The sequence below is a fragment of the Cyprinodon variegatus genome, unplaced genomic scaffold, assembly GCF_000732505.1.
Source record: "Cyprinodon variegatus isolate N-32 unplaced genomic scaffold, C_variegatus-1.0 Scaffold395, whole genome shotgun sequence".
Taxonomy (NCBI): Eukaryota; Metazoa; Chordata; class Actinopteri; order Cyprinodontiformes; family Cyprinodontidae; genus Cyprinodon; species Cyprinodon variegatus.
This window is the reverse complement of record NW_015150848.1, coordinates 509,014-534,246: the sequence shown is the minus strand read 5'-3', so window position 1 is coordinate 534,246 and position 25,233 is coordinate 509,014. Positions and strand designations below refer to the sequence as shown.

The 25,233-nt window shown below is 37.2% G+C and overlaps 2 protein-coding genes across 2 annotated transcripts; one reads left to right on the top strand and one right to left on the bottom strand.

The window, feature by feature from the left end:
• Positions 1-421: 421 nt before the first annotated feature.
• On the bottom strand, positions 422-6,257 carry LOC107092798 (GTPase IMAP family member 8-like). Its single transcript, XM_015387455.1, has 5 exons — positions 6,161-6,257; positions 5,365-6,051; positions 3,457-4,167; positions 2,716-3,375; positions 422-1,205 (listed from the first exon to the last, which is right to left on the bottom strand). Exons 1-5 carry the CDS (start codon positions 6,183-6,185, stop codon positions 532-534), a joined length of 2,757 nt encoding a protein of 918 aa, XP_015242941.1. The 5' UTR covers positions 6,186-6,257; the 3' UTR covers positions 422-531.
• A 7,914-nt stretch (positions 6,258-14,171) lies between these two features.
• On the top strand, positions 14,172-15,616 carry mien1 (migration and invasion enhancer 1). Its single transcript, XM_015387450.1, has 4 exons — positions 14,172-14,301; positions 14,498-14,595; positions 14,699-14,775; positions 14,855-15,616. The coding sequence occupies exons 1-4, from the start codon at positions 14,273-14,275 to the stop codon at positions 14,936-14,938; spliced, it is 288 nt and encodes a 95-aa protein (XP_015242936.1). The 5' UTR covers positions 14,172-14,272; the 3' UTR covers positions 14,939-15,616.
• The last annotated feature ends 9,617 nt before the right edge of the window (positions 15,617-25,233 follow it).

The following is a 25,233-nucleotide window of genomic DNA, read 5'->3' as shown; positions in this document are numbered from 1 at the left end:
CAGTGTGAGCAAAGGAACTATTTTCCTTTCACTTTCAGAAAGTTCCACAGGGTTGTCCTTAACTAGATCTGAGTCATTTCCCTAAATCAGAGATCTTGCCAAGAAAAAGTACCTTTCAAACATATCAGTGTCTGTTGATTAGTTCCTTGTTAAATAATTAACAGAATATCAACACTTGTCTGAAAGTTTCAGTAAGATGAAGCTAACTGAGCACATTTTTATATCATGTTTAGGTGATTCACATTCATTAGACACGTAATCATCATGTAGTTGTTTATTTCATAAAAAGGAACTCATTTATATCTCATAAATCAGATCATGTCTTAACCACACAATAAAAACATGCAAGGCTGTGAAAAAAAACAGTTTGTTGAGATCAGCAAACTGTTTGCATAAAATGTTTTGCTGGGCAATAGCGCCATCTTGTGGCATATGAACAAACTTCTATAACTTTTTCTATTCAAAATGTACATACTCTATGAAATCAATATATTTACATGAAATTACATTTACAACTTTTTCAGAAATGCCCTAATCAATGTCCTTTTTACTTTTGTCTCTGAGGTCTTGTATGGCCGCCCAGCTACACGCCAGATTCCCTTTCAGTTCAGCCAAATCCTTCTGGATCTCCTCCAGGAGCTCCAGCCTTGTAAGCTTCCTGTCAATGGATAAGAGCAGATCCTCTTCTCCAACACCCCTAATGACAGCCTCCTGCTCTGTGGCCGGAGGGTCGGATTCAGAAGGCTGAAATGATCCCATGGTTTGTTCCCACACCATCTCAAAGTAAGAGTCAATGAAGGCCTCTAGCTCACCCAGGCTGCTGTGGCCCCACTGATCGATAAGAGCCTGCAGGCCTCCGGACTCAGAAATCCTGCGGAGAGTACGTTCTCTGAGAGCAGGATGGCAGAGAGAATGGACACTAATGAAATCTTCCTCCGAGAAAACGCTGGGCTGACTCTGACATGAAACCAGAAGCATTGTTTGACGTCTGGGTGAAGTCATGTGGCTACATGGAGAAGGGAACCTTAAAGGCAGATCTATTGTTGACCAGCTCCGTCCTTGTTTCAGCACAGACACAAACACCAAGCTGTTAGTGTCCAAACGCATATATCCTGATTGCCTTCTCACTCTTCTTTCTGGTAAAGCCACTGCTTGTGTTGCATCTGATTCCTCTGGATATGATGTCAAGGATGCAGAATCAGTCACTAAAAAACAAACAAAAAAAACAACATGATCTGATGTTATAAATGCAACAAGCTCTGTCAGCTGTTAACAGACATTGTAAGAAATTAATTTGCTTATGGTTTAGAGAAGCAGCTACTGTACCAGCTGCACCAGAGACCTAGTATGATGTGTAAAGTATTCCTCATAAGTAGCATTAGTAAGAATATATTTAATGATTTCTTTCTGTGTAAATACTTCTCTCTACTGACATTGTTTTACCAAAAGAAAATCTTGTTCATATTAGATACAATAAAAACTGATATTTTCAAATGACTGCTGATATGTCTTGAAGTTTCCCTTTATACATACTTTTAGTTTACTTTATTTAGAGTTTAAGCTTAATCTCTAATCAGTTTAAAGAGATTATTATATATGAGCCTGCTTTTGTTTAAAATAATTATTACAACAAAAAAATGATCAGCCAATAACCATGCTGGCCATTATTTGTTTTAAGTGAAATGGAAAAAAATATTTAAATCCCTTTTATCATTTATTAGGTAAAATGGTTTTAATTTAAAGACAGTGTAATGAGATCCGTTCTTTTTTTACTCAAAGCTGAAAACTACTTCTGAAAAATATGTTCAATATTCTTTTGATAAATAATTAAAAAAAATTACAATGAGAGACTTTTCAAAAACCACATACATACCTTTGAAAAAGAAAATATTTAAAATCAATTTAAGACAGGATACCCAAAAGTGCTTTGATGATATTTGCAGTTAAATTATTGCTTGTCATTGTTTTTAATGTCAATTTAATAGGTTATCGAGTATTTGAAATTACTTAAAAAATATTTGAAAGGGTGTTTAGTTTTTGACACATACCACATGTTAAAATTTAGGAGCTATTGTATATACGTAAATGTCCGAAAAATTAGTTTTTCCTTCAAAAATTGAAATGTAGGTTAGATAAATAATTTAAGCATCTGTCTAGGGAACCCATGTAAAGGTGGGACACACACTGTATGAAATGTTCAATTATTGTATTTAGCTACAGCTCAAACTGTAAAAGCAAACAGTAACTTTTAAAAGTACACAGTTCATGATTTCTGCTCTTACACTGTACAGCCCGATGCGCTGATACAATGACACTGCTCAGACGTTATGTCCAAAATCCACATACGGACTCAGCTCACTTGAGAGACTAGCGCTTGTTGGACTCGTCAATACTTGGGAGTAAAGGCAGAGAAGAAGAAGAATTCCCTTGTTTGCATATGTGTAATGAACAAGGTAATGGTTAATCATCACAAAGACCCTAATAGCTCTGCTTCAACAGTAAGATACGCTTTTAAATTCTTTCAAGGGTCGACTGAGTTTAAATTCCTGATGGGCTGGTGGTCGCTATAGGCTAATCAACCCTCCTACAATGAGGCTGAAACTTGGCTCAACCAAAACAAATGTCATAGGATTGAAACGTCTTATAGTGTATGTCCATTTTAATTGCTTACATCTGTCTCTGTGGAGAAAAGCATAAGATCATTAATTCACTCACCGTCAAGTGACAGCCGCTGTCTTCTGCTTGTCCGTTTCGTGGGATTCCTTTTTCGCAACATTGCATCAGTCTGTCGATCCTCTGCTGAACAAACTGTCTTCCACATGAGATCACCTTTATCAAGATCGGCCAGCCTCTGAGTGGCCAACATCTCCTCCACTAGGTCAATGAGCTCCTTGACCTGAGCTCCATCCCCCTGGTTCTTATTGTCCATAACATGGTACCTGTTCCCGCAGTGCTCTACAAGCCTCCGCAGAGTTTCTCCTTCACTCTCAATGCGTCGTTCGATGCTGGTGTCTCCTAACCAGTCACCATGACTGAACACCACCATCGCTCTGCTCCAAACCTGATTTCCTTCTGCATCCATCTGTTTCTCAATTTCTTCTTGGTGAAGATCCCTGAATGAGGAGCTCACATTGACAACCACCAAGATGACTGAAGGAGTCTTCAGGAATTCTGAGGGGATGGGGAAGGATCCTGGAGTGTCTAATACTGACACTGTCTTGCCATTGATTTTGCATTGATCTTCAGTGCAGGAGACAGTTGGAGTGTTTGTGGCAAAGCCATCTCTGCTGAGGATGGTGTTTCCACATGAGCTTTTGCCTCCTTTTCTGCCACCAACCAGTGCAATTCTAAGTTCTTGCAGAGGGATGAGTTTCTCTGTCAATGTAAAAAATTATGTATTACATTAGAAAACTAACAAACTAAACAAAAAACATTTATCAGATGTACCCAACTCACCCAGACCCGACTTTGCCACCAGTCTCTGTCTCTCTTTCCTTCTCAGTCGTTCATTGGCTTCCTCCGTCTCTTTTCTCATCTTCCTCATCAAATTCTCCAGCCATTTCTTCTCGATTTCATAATGCCAGCTTCCATTGCAGCCAGAAATTGTTTCTTCGATCTTCCCAATAAGTTCTCTGACTTGAAATCCATCTCCTTTAGTTTTGTTATTGAAAACTTGATACCTGTTGGAACATTTTTCCACGAGCCACCGCAGAGGCTCCCCCTCGCTTTCAATGAACTTCTCAGTCGTGGCGCCTCCCAGCCAGTCCCCGAAACTGAACAGCAGGATTACACGACTCCAAATCCTCTCACTGATGAGCTCGAGGTGCTCCTGTACTGCTCTCCTGTAGGTCTCAGTGAATGCCCGGTCTGCACGAATCACCAGCAGAAAGACCTGAGGCCCCGGAGGACAGAGAGACAAGCTAAGCACCATTTCTCTCCGATCGAAGAGTGGGGTCTCGATACAGAAGTAGTTCATCCACCAGCCTGGTGTGTCAACAATGGTCACCTGTCTTCCAAACACCACACCATCTCCCACACAGCACTGAGTTGTTCTGCCAGGTATCTTGCCATTCTCTCTGCAAAGGATTGTGTTCAGTGCTGAAGTTTTTCCTGAACCTTTTGCTCCAAGCAGCACAAGGCGGATGGTTGTGATGGGCCTAGACTTCTCTATAAGCACAAAGGGGGGCAGGAGGATTAGTTCATACAGATTTTCGCATTGAATATTTCGTCAAAATTCCAGAATATAGATAATTGATCGCTTTCTGTAAAGCACCAATACTATAAATGACATTCTGTGTGTATTTACTGTAAAAAAATAAAATAAAATAAAAAACAGAAAGGCAGGCAGTATCTGTTTCAAATCCTTGGTTAAGAAAAACACACGTTCACATTTAAAGTTTTTGCTAAATCCCACTTCTGATTAAATAGACAATTTATATTACATGTTGGAAAAATCAAAACATGGAAGTTGGCACTAAAAAGCTATGTGGTACAGCCTTAGGCTGTAATTTTAGGTTTATTTTGAGTGAGTTGTTAAAGCTAAATAAAATGAAACATTCATAGCTAAACATTAGCTCAGTTATCTGTTTAGAAAACTGACATGTCTCAACCATGGGAGGCACAGGAATCCTTCTTTCTGCAACACTGATTGTTTTGTTATTCTTATATTTTATGATTATTGCAAAGTCTATTTCTGGCCTTTCTGGATAGGAGCTCGCAAATAGAAAATTAACTGTTCTTTTTGTATAGTTTTCCATGAAATAAAAAACCTGAATAGAATAGATAGATGCGCTTGATATACCGAAGGAGGAAAATAAACTCTGCCTACAGTGGTTTAAAACAAGATGTTAACCAACCCCTTCAAATGATATGATGGACATTGATGCTCCATTGCCAGGTATGTAATTCAATTCAATCCATATATTACAATTTATACAGCGCCAATTCACAACACGTCATCTCAAGGTCCTTTACATTTCATCCAGATCATACAGTCAAACTAATTCAAAGTTTTCTATCTAAGAAAACCAGTTGATTGCATCGACTCATTGACTCGAAGGCAATCCCTCACACTAAGCATGCTTGTAGCGACAGTGGAGAGGAAAAACTCCTTTTTAAAAGGAAGAAAGCTCCAGCAGAACCAGGCTCAGTGTGAGCGGCCATCTGCCGAGGCCAACTGGGGTTCGAGGAGGCAGAAGCTGACATATACAGTAGAAAGAAGCAGAGATACAAAAGGAACTGTAAAAGGCGGCTCCATCCAGGAAACACACAGCCAGGCAGGTGAGTCTTAGCATTAGCATTGTTTTATAAAACATAAAACAAAAATTGCAAATGATTTTCAGGCTTTTCGAGAGTTTTACTCACCTCGCATAAGAGATCTTTGTCGTTTCATTTTTAAAAATCTCAGCTGAGCCTTCTCAGCCACACCTCTGCTCTCTTCTGTTGTCAGCCTTAAAAGGTCTTCCTTCATCTCAAACACTCTGTTTCCATTTTCCGAAACGAGTTTCCGTATCTTCACCAGCAACTCTCTTATGTCTGTATTTTCGTTTAGGACAACACCATGGCATCTCTGACCACACTTCTCAATGAGCCAGCGGAGGGCTTTCCCTCCTCTTTCTATGCACTCCTTTGTTTGTGTGGGCTGAAACTTGTAAGCAAAGGTGAAGATGACGATGCTGTGATCCCACACCCCATCACCCAGCAGGGCCACATGCTCTTCAACAGCTCTCCTCCGCCTCTCTGAGAAGATTGAGCTTGCCTTCACTGTGATCAGAAATACATGAGGGCCTGGGGGGCACAATGAGACGCTTGTTATGATCTCCCTCTTCACAAGATTTGTGGTTTCCTGAGCACTTGAGTCGCACCACCACCCTGGAGTGTCCACCACTGTGAGCCAGTGTCTGGCCACAACTCCCAACCTTCGGGTAGAAGAAGTCCTCTCTTTGGTTACAAACTCCTCCTTGCCAAGGATCAGGTTTCCCAAAGAGTTCTTTCCAGAGTTTCTTCCTCCAAGAAGAACGATATTTAACTTTGATGTACCTGAACCATCCCCTAACAAAGCAAACAACACAAATCATCTTCAGAAATTATTTAGGTAAAGATAGAAGGCAGCACTTCTAAGGTAAGCTGGAGTGGGCTGGTTACCAAAGTGATTACTTACATTCTGAAAGTCTGCGTTGTGCCATCTCTGATTTTTTCGTTAAACTAAAAAGTCACCCATTTACATGTCTCCTCTGTGTTTCCGTGTGCTCCATTTAAAATGCAGAGTCTGCAACTGAACGAGTGACTACAAAAGGTGGGGCTATTTCTGATTTTATGAGTCCGAAGGTCATCTCTAATCAGTCACACCTCATGACTATAGATAGACAAGGCTTTGAGACTCTGAGATGAGAGATTAGAAATCATTGCTACCCAATAAGTTTTTTTTCTTGGTTTGTCTTCCTGTTTCTTGATTATCAAATCTCATCATTTGCGTTTGAATATTTTCTGATGTGGATTTTTAAAGATGGAAATATATTTGCCATAGAGACTTTAGCGATGTTACAACAAGGCAGTTAATTTAATGAAGATCACAATCTATTGTGTTTTTGACATAATTAATGCATTCTAAGCTTTTTTAATTCTTCTTACCCTATAAAACTTGATGCCAAATTATAAGTTTTATTGATTAGTGTTAACAGTACCCGGCAGTGATATAGAAGAATATTGATTATTTCTAGACGAGATGTTATAAATTCAAGACAAGGAGAGCATTAACTTGCAGAGTTCCAAAGCTTAGAAATCTATTAACCATGGTCTCCCCAATTCTTACCCTATAAGGAAACAGCAAAGAAAACCAAAAGCCATTGGATGTTAATTTGTGTTTTGTCATTTAAGGGATAAATCAAACATGTGGAATAAGGTATTTTACTAAATCCTATGTGTACGTTATCCTGAACTTATCACGTGGTGATGGTTATTCTTAAAATGGAAAAAAGAGAGATCTGACAGAGTTAAAAGATGCATAAGTTGACACTACACACAGGTGTTATACCATAGGCCATTATATTGTTTTTGGACATTGAGGAGCAAAGTTCAGGCTGGTTAACTTTAACAATTGGTTGAGAAAAATGTCTCTCTTCTCCAACCAGTGCAAACCCCCCTCTCACAAGACCATCACAAGACAACCCCACAGGGAGATGCAATCCTGCCATCCAATGTACTTTGGGACAATGGCATCACCTTCCAGACTCTCATACATGCATATGTACATAGTAGCTTACTGTAGCTGAGTTTTTTTTGTCACTTGTTTAATCAAGAGATTTTATCAGAAATGTTGGAGTTCATGATTATTTTTATTTTTCTATAAGCTGAGACTGGAGTATTTAAGGTTCCACCAGGACAGTGGTCAGATTTATCTTAGTATAACAAGATCAATATTGATGTTTTAGAACTTTCCAGTCAAAGTGCAGAGGTAAACACATATACACTTGTGTGTACAAAATGACAAAATGAAATCTCTCTTTTTGGGAGAGCCTTGGTTCCACCATTTGTGGATCAGAGTTTCTTTTTTTATGACATTTTTTCAACAACTGGTTAAAAAAGCAAAAAACATATCAGTAACTGTTAGTGTAATTCCAAAGTGACAACACCGGCACAGCTTCCTTTAGACGGGCTCTTTATTAAACGCCGTGAAAACTACAGAAATAGAAGACAAATCCACTCTTGACAGCTACAGTAAACACAAGGCTGTTCCACATAGCTCTGTTCCAAGCTTCTGCTCCTTCTATGTTTATTCAAGTCGCGTTGCTTTTCACATATGCAAATCTCGCGATAACTTTCAACAAAAAATAGCTCAACACAAAAAAAATAATGCAATCATTTTACACATTCCCAAAACGTGAACCAAACAACATAAAATACATTAGAAATAAACATACATTTTTCCAAGAAATAAATCATTTCACTGACACTTACAGTTAGGTTAATTTCCTTTTTGGATCAATAAAATATGTTTGAATTGGGTTAAATTGAACTGAAAGTAGTTTAACTGAATTGATTGAAATGAATCAACTCTAATCGAATTTTGTTAAATTAGGACATTGTGATGGCCACTCAAATACTTTCACTTTACTGTACTGTGATACCTTATTGATGGTAACATTAGGCTCAATGTTGACAAGGAAGACACGTGTCAAACTCTAACTTCCTGGCAAAAGTGTTCTGCTTTAATAGTTCAACATAATGTTCTTTCCTCACAGTAACACAGGTTTTAGGAAGTGCTGTGGTCTATTGTGTGGTAAAACAACCCCACATCTGTTAACTTATTTTTTGTTTTTTATTTTGATTCGGTAGTAATGTTCTTTTCCTTGATAAGTGAACTCATCGCCTATGTTGGAATAGGAGTTGATTTAGTGTGCAAAACATTTGCAATAAGGTAATTTTGATTAACTGCTAGATTAACTACTACACTTATACAAATAATCAGGAACTAATGGGTAGTTAACCAGTACTTACAGGGCAAATCTATCCCAGACAGGACTACTGCTTAGTTACCTGGGAAACACAATGAAACTAATCACAATCTAATGGACTGTTTCAAGTTACTCAAGGGTGTACAAAAAGATTAGTTATGGTCAGGTATTAATTAGTTAATTAATTAGTTCCTTAGTAACCATTTGACATGATGCTTAAGTCACAAAGTCCATAAAATAATAGCTAGGCAATAATTTGGCTCTCATTAACGTAGTTTTTCATAAGCTGAATTGAAAGGTTTAGGGTTTATTCAGAACCCACACTGAAAATTTCTACAATAATTTTGTAGTAACGAAACAGTAGTCCCTAATACGTAGCCTATTGGTTAACTACCTGTAAGTTCTTTATTAATTACTATTTGATTTCTTTAGTTACTACCCAGTAGTTCCTGATTAGTTATTCGATGTTTTCCAGTGAACTCAGCAGTAGACTCATATTAAGGCTGAGCTGGGTGTGCCTCGGCAAGAACAAGTTAACTACCCATTCGTTTATTATTAGTTCTCTAGGTGTTCTCAAGTAGTTTATCATTTTTTGTGTATTTCATTATAGATTGCTTCCTGCAAAGCTAAACTCTCTCTCATCAAACCATTTTATTTTATTCTTTGGTTGATTTACAACTTTCACCCCTCAACGATGGGAGAAAGAAGTAATCTTCATCCTGAATAATTATGTTAAAGGTGCAGTAAGAGATCTTTTCTGATGTATTTTTTACCATGTGGCTTAAAGATCTCCACACAGCCACTTAGCAAGCAGTGAAATACAAGGTTTGGAACTGAAATTAAAATAAATAGTCCCTGCTATGGGTCTGATGCGCATTGGGTGGAACTACCCTATCCTTTCTTTGCCTGTAACAACGGCAGCTATATTAGCTGTGATCAGTGGGTAAAATAAGTTTGAATCTATTTTGAAGCAAGAAAGTCCACCTTAAAACATCACCTGTGCAGTCAGTTCATCCAGATTACCATCCTGCCTTCAAAAATATAATTTCTGTCGGAGCAGCTCAGACCCCCGTTTACCGGCGGTGCGTTGTCACTAGGAATCCCATTCAACAGCAGCCTCTGGCCCGGTCGCCTCTTCGTGGATTGGCGCGGCGGAGGCAACCAGCTGGAAGGCGTTTTTCATGTATGTAATCCAAACTGCAGGGACCAGGATAATAAAAGCGAACATGTTTTGCCGGCAGATTTTGGCATTGTTAGTTAATTTAGGTGTTAATAAACTGTTTCAGAGAAGTGAACATCTTTAGCACTGCTCCTGCTGCTCTAGACGCGCTGCAGACAGCGTGTGCATTCATGTGTTTTGAAGGTATGATTTCGAGGGGTGGTCTGAAGGGAGAGGCACGGTTGTGTACTGTATGTTCAAAAATATAGCTTGCTGAAATTTTTTTCCAAGATCTCCTACAGCACCTTTAACTGTACTTCTACTAGTGTTTATTCTTGTGTATATTTGAATAGACAATTCTGGCCCCATCAGGTATCCTTGTATGCAGTCGACGTCCACTCTTTTTTCACAATTTTTTTACTATGTCACACTAGAAATGAGTGTGTTTTAGTTTTATTTGTATGTTTAAACTGTTAAATTTTACAAAAAAGTAAGCAAAAAAAAAAATTCCTTCTCTCATGCAGGTGTGTAGTAGATACAACAAATACACTAAACCTAAATGAGCTGAAACTGGTAAATTAACTTCAGATCATATAAGGTTTTATGTCCTGTTATACAGTACAGGTTACTGTTTCTAGGTATCTGGTTTCAGCTGCAATTTTCCTTAAGTTCTGCTTTTACTTTTTGCTTGATTTTTATACCTTTTAATGCTTAATAAAGAAAAACATTGACTGGTTGACAGAAATGATCAATTAACATAACTGCTCAGTAAACTAAAGTAATTCAATGGTTATTTCAAATTGCCCTGACTCACAAAGAAAGCCATGTCATGAAAGTCACGAGTGTGCATGCTTTCCTCCATGTGATGTCACAGTTGTTGGTAAAAAAAAAAAAAAATGAAAAGAAAAGCTTTCAGAAAGCAGAGACCTCCCCCAAGTAGCTCATTCCCCCGATATATTGTGGCCTCCACCTAAGTTAAAACCTGTATTCACAGAATCTTTGAAAAACATTCCTGGATCCTGATGGTGATCCAGATCATCACCAAAAAAATTATAATTTATTGCCAGTCACAATATCCACCTTCTCTGAAAATTTCAGCAAAATCCATTCATAACTATTTTTCAGTTATTGTGAAAACAGACAAACCAACATAGATGAAAATATAACCTCCTCGTTGAAATTAAAAATTCATAAATAAATAATGTTATATTTGTAAATTTGATCTACTTTAGGCGATACTTTTCAACAGAATCACATTCAAGCTAAGTTTTAGAATAGTCAGTGAAAGTTCAATTATAGTCAAGAAAACAAGCATTTAAAGATAAAGACATTCAATATCCTTTTGACAAATGGATTTGTGTTTATTTAATTTCAATGATTTTTTTTCATGCATATCTGACTTTCTGTGATAGACCAGTCATTACTGAAGCATCTGTGCTTCTGAGATATATCACTACTATGTAATTTTTATCTTAATTAATAACTGGTGCCATTTTGTGTCATGGAATAGCTTTAATATGGAATTGACTCTACTTTGAAAAGACGGAAATTATTTATGTTATGAAATAAGTTTCATCAGATGCAATTCCTGAAACAGTTACATTTATATGGTCCATAATAACAAAAGAAAATTCCTGATTGTTCTATTTTCCTTTTGGTGCTCCTTACAATTTATGTGCTTTAATAAGATAAACATACAGTAAAAATATATAGCAAAAAAAGACAGCTACTATGACGCATGATAAATACTTATTACAACTGATGCCTTTTTCTACACTAATGTAAGCAAATTGCCTTTAGACAGACTCGTGACAGCAGGACTACTTGTGACCAATGTTTCTGAACCATCACATGTCTCTACAATACTCACAATGTCCATTGTGCTTCAACCATGAAACAACTGCACTTCATTAATACCTGAACTTCAAAAAATGTAATAAGTCAGACTGGACCGGACACTTTATTCGCTTTACTACCTGTTACCTTATACCCCGTTTGTTTCTTGCTTGTTCCACTCTAGCTCTATTTCAATCTCACTGATTGAACTAAACTACCAAGGAAGGAGGCATCTCCCTTTGCATATAGCCTATAATCTAACAGCCACAACATTTATTCTGTAAAGTAAAAGAGTTTAAAGTTTTTCAGGAGTCATTAATGTTATATTTTTATATTTAGTCCATATGAGAAATCAATTAATTAGGTCACTAAAATAGGGAAAAATTACTACTTTCATCATTTCAGTGAAAAATCCTTAGTTCAACTCACTGCGCTCTTAATTAATTCTCAGAATTTAGGATTCTTTTCCAGCACTTTTGGGAGGGGGGGGTTAAAGATTGTTATCTATAATGTACTTTATGCATCTATATAAACAGTTTATTGTAAGTTTCATAGCCAATCGATTTAAAGAACACAGAACAGGAGAACCCAGTCTGGGGAATAGATGACCTTTTCTAACAAAAACTGCGTCTATCTGCATCTCTAGGAACCCATTTAGGGCAACATTGGTTAAACAGATTCCTAAATAAAAAGAAATATTTTTTTTTCTATAGTTGGTTCTGTTACATTTAATTTGGGTCAAAGTTTTATTGTCCTTGTCAATCTGGACTATTAGCGCAGTCATGGAAAATCTTGGTTTTGCTTGTCCTCTACTGAGGACATATGGGGGACTCAGAGATATGTTGTACTAAGCCTTTTGTAGCAGAACATCGGCTAAAGCACATCAGACAGTCCACTGCTTCATATCTTCAAATTTTAATTAAATATGTATTTTTCAGGCTGAGACATTAATCCAAATGAAACATTGGGACACTCCCCTAAATGGGACGTTCATGCTCAAAAACTGCCCAGTATGCCTGAATAAACATATTATTTTTTAATAAGAGAGCACAAACAACATATTGCACATCTCTGTCCCTTTTTTTGTCATTTGATATGAGGAAGACCAGAACAACTCCTCTTATTGTCTGGTTTGTGACGGTAAGCTTCATAATTGCGTTTCACAGCTCCTGTATCAAGATAATATGACAGTACTGTCCTTGAAACCGTAGATGTAATGGATGAAATTGAGAAGGCAGAGCACAGGAGCTATGTTTTGTACCTACAGTGATCAGTTTTAGAGCAGCACAGGTGCTTCAAACATAAGAAGTAAACTTATAAAACATACCGAAGTCACAGTCAGGCTGTTGTTAAGAGCTCTTAATAAGGGCAACAAGGGTTCGTTGTTTACAACAACTTATTTGGGTTTGTGCAGGTAGATAAAATCTCTGTAAATGATTGTCCTGCTCTGCAGCATTATTGAGATTTGCAACATGCAAATAGGTTGATTTGAAAATGTGCAAATACATAGGGAACTCTAAGGTAACTGAAAGCTTCGATTATCTGTGGTAGACACTGACTGCCGTAAGAGAACAGGGAGTTGTTGTTAAGCACACCTTGAAAAACCTCACTGTGTTATGCATCACAGGAATTGGTCTGCTGCATTTAGATATATTTAACCGATTAAAATCAGTTATATATTTAGGGATGAAATGCGGAAAAAATGCCTTAAAACATGTAGAATAATTCTTGTGTAGTTATCATTTATAAAAATTTCACCACTACAGGAATCAGCTAACCACATGAAATTTATTGTGTTGAAAGTATAGCTCAGTTTATTTTTTTATAAAATTATTCAAGAGGATAAAACATTTCTGTGCTCTCTACGAATGTTCCATTTCAGGAGAGGAGCAAGAAGAAAGGCATTGTTGAAAGGAATTCATTTAAGGTCCCAAAAGTGTGCCACGTTGCAAGGCAAATATGTGGAAGAACTTGCTCTGTGAGCTCCAAACTTCTGTCGTGACTTAAATGCAAAACCTTGAACTTCTATCCAGATAAACAATCTTAGAAGTGATGTTAACGATTATTTTCTTCTACAAGGAAGAAAAAAAGAACTGGCCAAACTAGATGAGAAATTAGATAGAGAAAAAACAGGGCAGTCCAGGAAGAAAATCAATTATCAACGGCAAAAGAACTGATACAGAGGCAGGGGTCAGTGATCCTAACAACAGCAACCCAATGGTTTCCAAAGCAGGAGCCTTCATTATCATTGATCCCTATATGAAGGGGGGAATTAGATAATAAAATACATAAATATGAATATGCTATGAAATAAATGTGCAATAAAATTAGAAGATCTTACATGTATTTATTTATTTATATATACCTAATACATGATTTACATTGTCAAATGTACAATTAAATAATAAACAATCCCATTAATTATTAAAAATACATTTAAAATTATGAATTAAATAATTAAATGTCATAAAAATTATTCATAGATAATAATAAAAAAAACTATATCCAGTTGTGAGTTTTTTTATTGCAGGTGATCTATATCACATATAAATTCTGTTAACTAATTCATAAATAATTTCTCAAACTATATAGTGCTTTTGACTTCATAAATAAATGTGTTAGAACTTAATGATACGTGTAGATTCTGTAAAAATGAAAAGTATCGAATGTGTCGCTTGCTTTTATTGTTTTCAGAGGAACGTAACGTAATCCGTCACGTGACATAAGCCCCGCCCCTCACTACCACACATTTATACAACCCCCCTCTGTTACAAAAGCTAGCGGTGTTTTGGACGAGATACAAGCCGCTAAAAGTGCAAAGAAAATGGGGGTGAAGATTCGAGTCGAGTACTGGTAACTGCCTTTTATCGTTTTTAAAGCTCTCTTCAAGATTTATTTAACCCTTGTTCTGTTTTTTTTTGCTTTTGTCTACTTTTAAGTGGTGTCGTGCTGTTGTTTAGCATAGTTGTTAGCTTATAGCCAAGACGAATTTGTGCTAAATGTGTGTTTTCTTCTAAACCCCCCATGTCTTCTCCTCTGCTGTCTGTAGTGGCGGATGAGGATACGAGCCCCGCTATCGGGAGCTCGCTAACGTAGTGAAGAGCGAGTTTCCCGAAGCGGAAGTGTCTGGCTTTGTGGGAAGAAGGGGTAAATTGCAAGTCATACAACGAAACTATTTAATATTTGATCTGTATTTGACTTCCTTTCATTATCCGATTCCTTTACGCACTTTTCCCCTCTTAAAATACAGGCAGCTTCGAAATAGAAATTAACGATCAGCTCGTCTTTTCCAAGCTTGAGACAGGTGGCTTCCCATATGAGGACGACGTAAGTATTTAATGAACCTAAAGCAATATGTTCAGTAACTCCAGCAGTGCAGTTGATGTTATTTTTGTACCTATCGTAGATTTTGGGTACCATCCAGAAAGCCCGTGAGGGGAAACCTTTGGAGAAGATCACCAAATCCCGTGCCCCGTGCGTCATCATGTAGCTCTTCCTCTGATCTGCTCCAACATCGGCAGCATCCAGCCAGGATGAGCTTCATTGACCGCTTTCTGTGACATCTCTGTCAGTTGGCTCCTCTCCCTGCTCCTATGGGTCCCTCAGGCTGTTAATGATTGCTATAACTTTAAATCTAAAAGGTTATGGTATGATGCATGCAAGCCTGGAGCTCCACATATAGGAACATGGATTAGGAGAAACTGTCTCAAACTGGTGTGAGGGAGTTTGCTTATTTACCTTTTGCCTCAATGCTCTAAATATCTAATATACGTTAATTAAATGTAGGATTTTCTTTTGTTTCGTTTGGTTTTTGTCTTGCATGTAATTATTGGCATACAAAATTATACAAAGCAGAAGCAAAAGAAAAGTAGGAAGTAAAACTACTGAAGTCATTGCAGCATTCAGTGCATTTTTTTTTCTTTCCTCTGAGATAGTAATTGTTTAAGGGTATTTTTTTTTTATTGGCTAAAATGGATTTAAACTTTATATGAGATTGAGCCAAGTACATCTATCATCTGTGTAATTCAAACTGATAAAGACTAGAACCATAATCGGCTGCATATCTGAGAGATGTAATTTGTTCCTGTGGTGGTGTGTCATGTGCAATTTTACACTGCAATTGATGTCGAAACCAGAGATTTTTAATAAAGCAACTCATTGTGTACAATGGTTTTTGTTATTGATGCCCTGCTCTTCTGTTTGTTCCCACAACAGTTTTTCAGCCTGTTGATTGAGCCACTCCTTAGGGTGGCTCCCTCTAAATCCCTCAGCATTGCCCTAATTAATGTTCCTAAGGAACACGTTTCTCAGTGACACATAAACAGGTTAAGTGACAAATTTTGTGCTACAATTGCTTCACGCTTCTGCCATTTTGCAGCTCTATTGCTCTGCTAAAGACCAGTTCACAGCAACAAAATGTTTTAAATGGCATGTGTGCAGGAAATATTTCAACTTTTTCACCATTAGAGTTTAATAGTTGTAAAGGGTAATATTAACACTAGGAGACGCTAAACTGCTTATTGTTTTTAAAACCGAAACACTGCAGAAGTCTACAAAAGAAGATTAGGGACACTGAAAAAAACATATTTTTAAATTCTTTTTTTCCAGTTTAATATGGGAAAAGTCTGAATTCTGACTTTAATGTCAGAATTTTTACTTTTTTCCTCAGAATTATGACTTAATCTCAGAATTTTGGTTCTTAATGTAGATGGGCACCATGAAGGAAGAGATGTGGCGCACTCAGTTTCTTCTGACAAAGATGTGAGTTGTTTGGGAGGGCCAGTTACACATTGGAGGAAAATGAGGGAATTAGGTGACTTTTTACGTTTTCGAAGGTTCCCCTGTGATTCTATTTCACTAATGGAAGAGCAGAAGGTGATTAAAACAAGAGCTAATCTCTAAAACAGACATGGCTGCAGCTTGACGCTAACATGAAAACAGTGAAAAATGGGAAAAAAAAATGTAGATGTCAGAAAACAGAACTGGGAGAAAAAAGTCAGAATTCTCACTTTTTTTTCATATACTATAAGAAAATTTAAAAATCGGTTAACTTTTTTTTTTGTTTTGTTTTTCTCAGTGGCCCTAATCCGCTTTAGGAGAAGTTAAATGAAAAAATAGTATGCTAAATTTTTGACGTGTTTTCGATTTTCCTTTTATTGTGTGTCATCTTCTAAATTGTATATATATTTTTTTCTGACCATTCAAATCTGCCAAATTTTGTCTGAACGTTAAAGTTCCGAGACTGCAGAGTTTAACCCTCTGTCCCTGCTATATAAAGAATAACATCTCTATAGCCTGATGCCTCCACCCCTGATTTATTAGGTTAAACCATAAGCCCCTTTTTTTTCCCATGGTCCTCTCTGCCCACTCTGTTTATAACGCTCCCCTTAGTCGGTTGTGCCTTAGTTGTTGTACCTTACTGTCTGTAATTTTAGAGGATTTGAACATTTTCCTGTGAAATTCAAAGCTTGTGATATTGTTTTAAAGCCTTACTTTGCATTAAACTCATAACCTCTTGCCTGACCACCTGTCAAAAAAACAACAATCCACTGGACTTTGTTTCCAAGTTTAAAGACATTTTGCTTCCCATCCAGGAAGCTTTATCGGTTCAAAAAGTCAGAAATGGCATTCAGTTCGAGGCTTTGGTCCACTCTATAAAGTATCAAACTCAATGCTATTTCTGGAGGAATCTGCCCAGAATAAAAGATTAAACACATAAAAAGTTTAAGACTATAAAACAGGTTTATTAAAATATATATTCTTGTTTTTTTGTTTTTGTTTCCGCAAACTGATTTTATGCTGAACATGAGAAGTGACGAGTTTCCACCAGCAGAGGGAGCTAGATCCCAATCGCATTTTGAAGAGGTATGGTAATAATCAGGTTTCTATTTCAATGAAATAATGAATTCAGATGTCAGAAAAATTTCTGAGAAAAAAATAATAAACTGAATTAGACCTGGAAAACAGGAATAGATATCGAAAAAAATGAATATTTTAAAGATAAAATACAGAAAGAACAATGAAATGTTTAAACATGTTAATTTTTAAGTCAGTGAATGATTATTCATTTTTAATCTGGAGAATAAAATGTTCTCATCCATCATTCTTTCTTTTTTCCTGTTTTTCACTCTGAGTAAACTCAATTTGATCATCAAAGTTGTTTAATCCTCCCAAAGCACTTGTTTGCTGTAAAACAAGAAAAAACTGAACCAAATTTTTTTCAGGTTCTACAGGAATGTAGAACCGAAATGAAAACGGTTCTTTATGTAGGTCCACATTACAACATCCAGTATGCTAATCAGGGAACCAACCTCAGGTTTGTGTTTTCTGCTAAAGTCCGTACTTAAAGCACTACCTGGCCAAATTTATTAGTCCTCAAAAATCCAGGGTGCAGACCATGGGTCTGTTTCACAAAGCAGGTTTAACAAATTCAGACTGAAATCCTAAACTCTGAATTGATCTAGCCTGAAGTTGGAAACTATATTGTGATATTTTTCCCTGCTGTCAGAATTAAATTTATAGATAAAAAGCGAGTGCTGTATATGTTCATTAGAAGATATTGATCATTTATATTTATCTTTATTTATTTATATATTATTTTTTTGATATCCATGTTGTTTGTGGTTTGAGTCAGTCAACGTCTTCCACTGTGACTGCTTCAATCACAGATATGATGTTGCCCTTCACAGCAAACGAGCTCCCAAGCACTATCTGCCAGAATGGCGGTGCAGAGGTTGCCCATTTTCCCTTATTGTTTTAGGTAAAAAAAATTTTTGTTTGATACTAGATACTGAAAGATTGATATTATACCGGGCAGCCGAAAATTTGGATATATATCGCCAAAACTATTTTTTCCCACTCCTCTACTATCTATGCAAATGACAACTATCTATGTCTCATCATCAGATCAATATAAGAATAAAAATATCCCACCAGAAGAACTAGAATTGGTGTTTGGGTAGGTAGCGCAGAACAATAAAACTAAATGTGTTGAAAGTGTATAATGTTGGGCTCTAAACATGCCATGAGAGATGCAGCAATGTTAAATCTAACTTAGCACCAATCTTTAGATCAGGTGACTGATCTAAAAACTGTTGGGTGTCAGCTTAGATCAAACGGTGTCCTGGTCTTCACATATAATTAATATTATGACTTAAATAAGCAGAAACAACTCATTTATTAGATGCAATGCCACTTATATGTCAATAGAAACAAGGAAAATAGTAATACTATCTTTAGTACCGATGTCGCTCTTTTGCATCAACAAGATTGAGGCTGGGTTCGTTCATCACCCAGGGTGAAGTCACTAACATGGTCAAAAATATCCACGGTGGCAAGGTTTTAGGGGAGGATGAGGTTCGCCCTGACTATCTTAGAGATTTGGATTTTGTCGTGCTGTTGTCACTGACACGCCTCTTCAACATCGTTTATACGTCTGGGCAGGTGCCCCTGGCAGACCAGGGTGATGGTTCCCTTCATTAGAAGGGGGGCAGGAGGGTGGGTTCCAACAATAGGGGGATGAGACTTCTGAGCTTCCTCGGGAAGGCCTATGATGGGGGTCCTTCAGTGGAGCGTCCCGCTGACTGCCGAACCTTGGCATCAGGAGGAACAGTATGGCTTTCACCCTGGCATGGAACAGTGGACCAGTTCTACATTCTGAAGGGCTCTCATAGGTGCATGGAAGTTTGCCAAACTGGTCCTCATTTGTTTTGTGGACCTTGAGAAGGCCTTAGACTGTGTCCCTCAGAGCAGGTGTTTAGTTCTCATTGCTGGCACTAAGTCTGACTTGTTCCCTATACAAGTTGGACTCTAACAGGACTGCCCTCTGTCACTGGTCCTTTTCATAACCTTTATGGACAAGACTTCAAGGGCGGGAGGAGTCTGGTTTGGGGGACCAGAGAATCTCATTCCTGGTTTTTGTAGATGACGTGGTTCTGCTGGCTCCCTCCTGCCAAGACCTTACATCATGGGCAGTTTGCAGCTGAGTTTGAAGCAGCCAATATGAGAATTAGCACCTTCAGATGGTTCTCAACCAGAAAAAGGTGGCTTGTTCCTTTCAGGTTGAAGGAGAGCTCCTGCCTTCAATGGAAGAGATTAATTATCTTGGGGTCATTGTCACGAGTGATGGGAGAATGGAGAGATCGGTGTGGCTGCTTCTTTAATGCAGACGCTGCACCGGTATGGCATGGTAAAGATAGAGCTGGGTGAAAATGCAAATCTCTTGATTTATCAGTTAGTCTATGCTACTACCCTCACCTATGGTCATGAAATCTGGATCATGACCAAAAGAACTCGGATACAAGCAGACAAAAATAAGTTTTTTCCGTAGGGTGTCTGGGCACTTTTATACAGAAGCTGAACTAAAGCGAATGCTGAAGTCATATTGGAAAGAGGTAGCCAACTTTCTGCAGTATCAGTCGGTACAAATCAACAAACTTTATCTGGCCTTCAGATTAGTTCAAGAACAGTAAGAAGAGAGCTCAAGGAAAACGTTTCCAAGGTTGAGCTGCTGCATCCAAGCCATACATCTCCAAGGGCTATGCAAAGTGTTGGATGCAGGGGTGTAAAGCATGCCGCCACTGCATTCCAGAGAAGTGGAGACATGTTCTCAGGAGTGATTATGATCTGGGATTACTTTTCTTGAACTGGGATTGGCCCCTTACTGTAGTTTCAGAGTCATTCCTTCAGCATACCATATTTTTTAGAATAGTCCATTCTCCCAACTTTGTGAAAACAGTTTTAAACAGGTCCCTTCCTTTTCAAACATGACTGTGCACACGTGCAAAAAAATAAAGATCCATAAAAGACATGGATGGCAGTCTGGTGCGGATTAACATGACTGGTCATCACGGAGCCTTGACCTCAACCAGATAGAGCACCATTGGGAAAGCCTTTTGTTGTAACACTTCTCAGCTTCCTAGGGAACACTGTTCTATTGTTTGTAAATCCTTTTCTGTGAATTTGACATGCTTCAATCATGACCGTAAACCAACAAGTTTACCAACTACTGTACTTGGATAGTCCAGTAATGTCAGGAAAAAACAAAGTGCTGCATGGAATGTATTTAAGCACTACTTTACAAGAAGAAGGTCACATGTTTTATTCCTAGGCTAGGTTCTCCTGCATTTTTTTTTTAACTTTTCTCTTCAGACAATGGGTTCCTCCCACAGTCTAAAAACATAATTGTTAGGTTTATTGGCATCTCTAAGGCTACAATGAGACTGAAGCCTGAAGTGACCTAAATCCATTTTTTTTTTGCCCATATGTAACCTGTATCTGATCTTTTCATGACAGTCTGAGAAACACACATCAGATGTTTTCAAATGTCAGTTGGCTATGTGGTCCTAACTCACTATTTGATCTTTTTAAATGCAATCTGTTTCTGAACGGCCAGGTTGCATTCATCCAACCAAAAGATCATTAACACTCAACAAAGACCACTAATCTGCATCTTGCAACACAGAAACCGATAGAAAAACAACCATGGCGGACGATAATTTGGAGAGCAGTCTTTCTTTTTGATCTTCTTGAAAAGACTGTGTTGTTAATGCGCTGGCTCCATTTGGAAATGAAAATAAAGTTCTCTAGTTGTGCTCCAGCACTACCATCCATCTGTACTTCTGTAAACACAGCGAATGCTCGCTATTTGTGAGGGCATTGCATCCTGTGTACACGGGCAGTTAAGCTGTATGAATGTAGTTCCCATAGGAGATCACATACAAGTCGCATATATTTGGATGTGTGAACGAGCATGCAAAACAATCAGATTTCACAAAAAAGCATTGAGCATTAAGGCCTGCCGTGTTAACAAGGCTTAATTTGCGCTTGTGTGTAAGTGTGTGCATGGTTGTGTGTCTCAGTGTTGCCTTGTGGTGGATGGCAACCTGTCTAGGTGTACCCTGCCTTTTACCCAAAGGCTGAAGAAAGGCACCGATCTGCTGTGATCCTCATTGAAAGGCAGTAGAAGATGGATAGTGTAGGAGAAATGTATAAAAGAAATATAATTTGATTACAAAGTTTCAAAATTTTTCAACATTACATATCAACATTCTTATGACAAGTATAAGATATATTGGTTTTACATGACAGAGTTATAAAACATAATTATAATCTAATAGCATGCCACCAATTTACATGTGTTTCTTTTAACTAACCCAACAGATTTTTTCTTTGTAATTTTCTGTTTGCCTCCTTTGCCAAAAAAAAATGTTATTGGAGTACATGAGAAGCAGTTGTGAAAGTTGTAAATGTCTTCAGCTTCCCTAAAGTCATAGACATCTTTTCCACTGAAGTCCTAGTATGTATAGAATATGCTCTAATATAGTGATTTCTAAATTCAAATAAATTTAATTAAATTCGAAAATACTTTATTAACCACAAAGGGAAATTAAATGCGGCAATGACACATATGGTTTTAAAGGCATAATACTGGATTTAATTTATCAAAAGGGCATAGGCATGGGCCAGTTTTCAGATCTGTATTTATAAAAGGTTTATCAAATTATATATAATCTATCTTCTTCACTTTACATACCACTTTGCAAGCACAACTTAATTCCATTTGAAAATAATAAAAATATTTTGTATTTAATGTTTCTGAGGGACTTCTGTAATGTCGTGTACATCACATTTCCTCTGATAAAAGCAAAACAAGATATTATGACAACTCAGTTCCCACTACATAACTCTGGAAAATATATTTGGTTAGAAAAACTCAATATTTGTGTCCGTCGGCATAAGAAAAAAGTCATAGCATCAACTAATAACCAAGTAGGTATAATGATGTGTGCAAATCATTCTTAAAAACTTTTTCCCCTTATCAAGTTATGATTCCAGATATTTCTGTATGTTTTTTTTTAAATGTGAGTGCCAGGAATAAAACATTTATGAATGTGATTGACATCACCAGACACCACATGGTCTTTGCTGAAACAGCTTGCAGAGAAAAACTGGTTATTGTAAGAAGCAGTCCTGACCCTGGTCACAACTCGACACCCAAGTGTGAAATTTAGTTGAAAGGTAAGCAGCTGATGAAGCTACAATACAAAAAGAATATTTTTTTTGCTCCCCCTCTTTACAAAAAATCCTTGTTGCCCTTCTCTCTTCTTTTTACGGCAGTAATCAATTTAAACAAGCTGTTTTCACAATCTCATTCAAGACATTTTGAACAATTTGAAACATATAAACTATGACATATACATTTTTGGTGTTTCAAGAAATGTTCCAAATTCTGGTCAATTGTAATGCATTTATATTTTTGTTTTTAAAATTGGAACTAGTTGTTATCTTTACTAATTAGTTGCTGTTTCTCATTCTTGTTGACCATAACTACAAATTGATTACGCTGACAAGCATCTGGTCCTTGCATTCTTCCAAAATTCCTAAAACTCAGGCTTTGATATAAACTAAAGTTGCCCAACCCTGAGCAACACTGCTGGGCAGCAAACAGGGGTACACCCAATCAAGGCAGGCCACAGGAACAAGCCACAGGATGCATCACAATATAAGAGCAAGGGAAGGGCTACAGGATCCTTTAATCTGTGATTTACAAACATTTCTTTATCTTATTATTTGCTGTTGTGTGTCTAGGTTTTCAGACATAAAACATATTAAGAGAAACAAAAAGAAGATCTCACTTTAAATGCTTCAATTGGAGTCATTTAATTGTTTTTGTGCCATATTAGTTTGATATAAGTTGACTTTTTTTCATTCATAGACTTCAACACTAAAGTAACAAATGATTGTTTTTCATGTTGGACAAAGGTCCAAATTATCATAATTTTGGTTACAGTGCAGTTGTGCTTTCAGTTAAAAAGACCTAAAAATCCAGTCTGTATAAAGACAAAAATCAAATAGAAACAGAAAAAGAAATTCTTAAGACCATGTAATTTCAGGACATTCAAGGAAAATCATTTTGAAGTTTTTTTAGACCACCCTTGCTGAAATTAATGACGAAAAAACAGGTTTTTCCCTTTGTTGTTTTTTTCTTCGATTTTTTTTTTTAAATAAATGTGTTGCCTTAATCTGCAACTAGACAAAAAGGACAACAGCCAGCCCAACATGTTCAAGCTGCCCCCCTGCTGGGCGGCCCATGAGCGTGTCGATATGCTGGTTTGATGTTGGATGGAAAATTAGAACCCCCCCCCCACAACAAACGAAACGCTGGAACAGAGGGACTGGAACAGAGACAGAGCAGTTAGAAAGGGAACAACCATCGACAGATGGACTCGGTTGTGATTAAAGATGGCGTCATTCTTCACTGCAGACTATGAAGGATTGTATCCGATCTCTAAAGAAGTGCTGGGAGTTATATGCAGTTCAGCTCATCACAGCCATGAAGAACATAGCGTGGTACATCAGCAGGTATGATGACTCCTTTTTCAGGAATGAAAACTGCTCCGAACAGCAACGTTCCATTGTTTTGTGCATCAGTCTATTGTGTCTAGTAACGTTTTTCATGACAGTGCCTTGGTGTTTGTCTACATCCTTCTTCTCGTCGATACAAAGTGATTTATTAGGATTTAACAAACAACTGTATATCTCATGAATAGACATATAACTATTATGAATAAAGATATGATTTTTTTCAAAACTGGCAGATGTTCCTCATTTGTTGTATCCCTTAGCATAAACCAGCATAGGATTATGAGAAGGCCTTTTATGGGCTATTCTTTTTTATGTACGTAGGTATAACAAAACCATTATATTCAGTATCGAGAAACTCAAAGTATTCAAATTGCTAAATCCTCCGTAACTAAAATACTCCAAGACTTTAGTCATGATCTATTTAGCCTGGACAAAGGAGAGGGAAGGGACTCCAGAATACATTTTCTAAAAGAGTTTAATATTAATCTTACAATCATTTTCAGAACCTCCAACAAACTCTGAATAAGTCTAAGATTCTTTCGATAGTTGAATAAAACCCAAATGTCTGAGTCATTTTATTTATTTATTAGGGCAACTACTTTTAGGGCTTTGCTTTTCTTGTAAGTTTATTTTTGTGATTTGCCAAACAATGTTATTTTCTCTTGAAGAGAGCTAGATTGAAGAATGGAGATCTCAGATGTGATGACGTAGAATAATAGCTTTCTTTTAACTGGTTTAATGGGCTTTTGTCCATCAATAGGTCTTTGGCTGAGATAAGCTTATTTTAGCCAAACCCTACAAGGAAATCTTAATCCACAGTGACAGGTGGAACAAAAGAGCACTGAATGGATGGGACTGGGCAACACGGAGGTGTCCTCTGGTAGTTCTTCACTGCAGCTAGTTTTTTGATTGTGGGAATACCTTCTGAGATGTATTATTTTAAAGAAAACCTTTTTACAATCTGTTCTTTTGGTCAGCCAAACAGTAAAATAGTATTCATACAAACAAATATAAACAATGAGTAAACATTCAAAATAACTAATAATCCTCTAGGAACTTTTGTGAATACATAAAGTGATACACGAAAGACAAGCAATACTTAATAAAATATTAGACCTTTTTATTGCCTTTGAATGTTAAAGAGAAAAAACAGATATGTCCCTTCTAATATATTTTTTTCATGCTGCAAAACTTCTGTCGGCCATGGGTTATGAGGTCTTACTTCTACTTTATATAGAAGGGCTCTTTAGAATTGACTCTCTTCGCTGAATCGTTTATAGCTACATTTGCTCTATAAGTTAAAAATGACTTCCCAGTAAAGTAACCAACATCCTATTTAGCCTCCAAGAAATGCCATCTCATCCCAACCTACATCCATTTCATACTATTTAATAAATTTTACTATCAATGACCCTCACA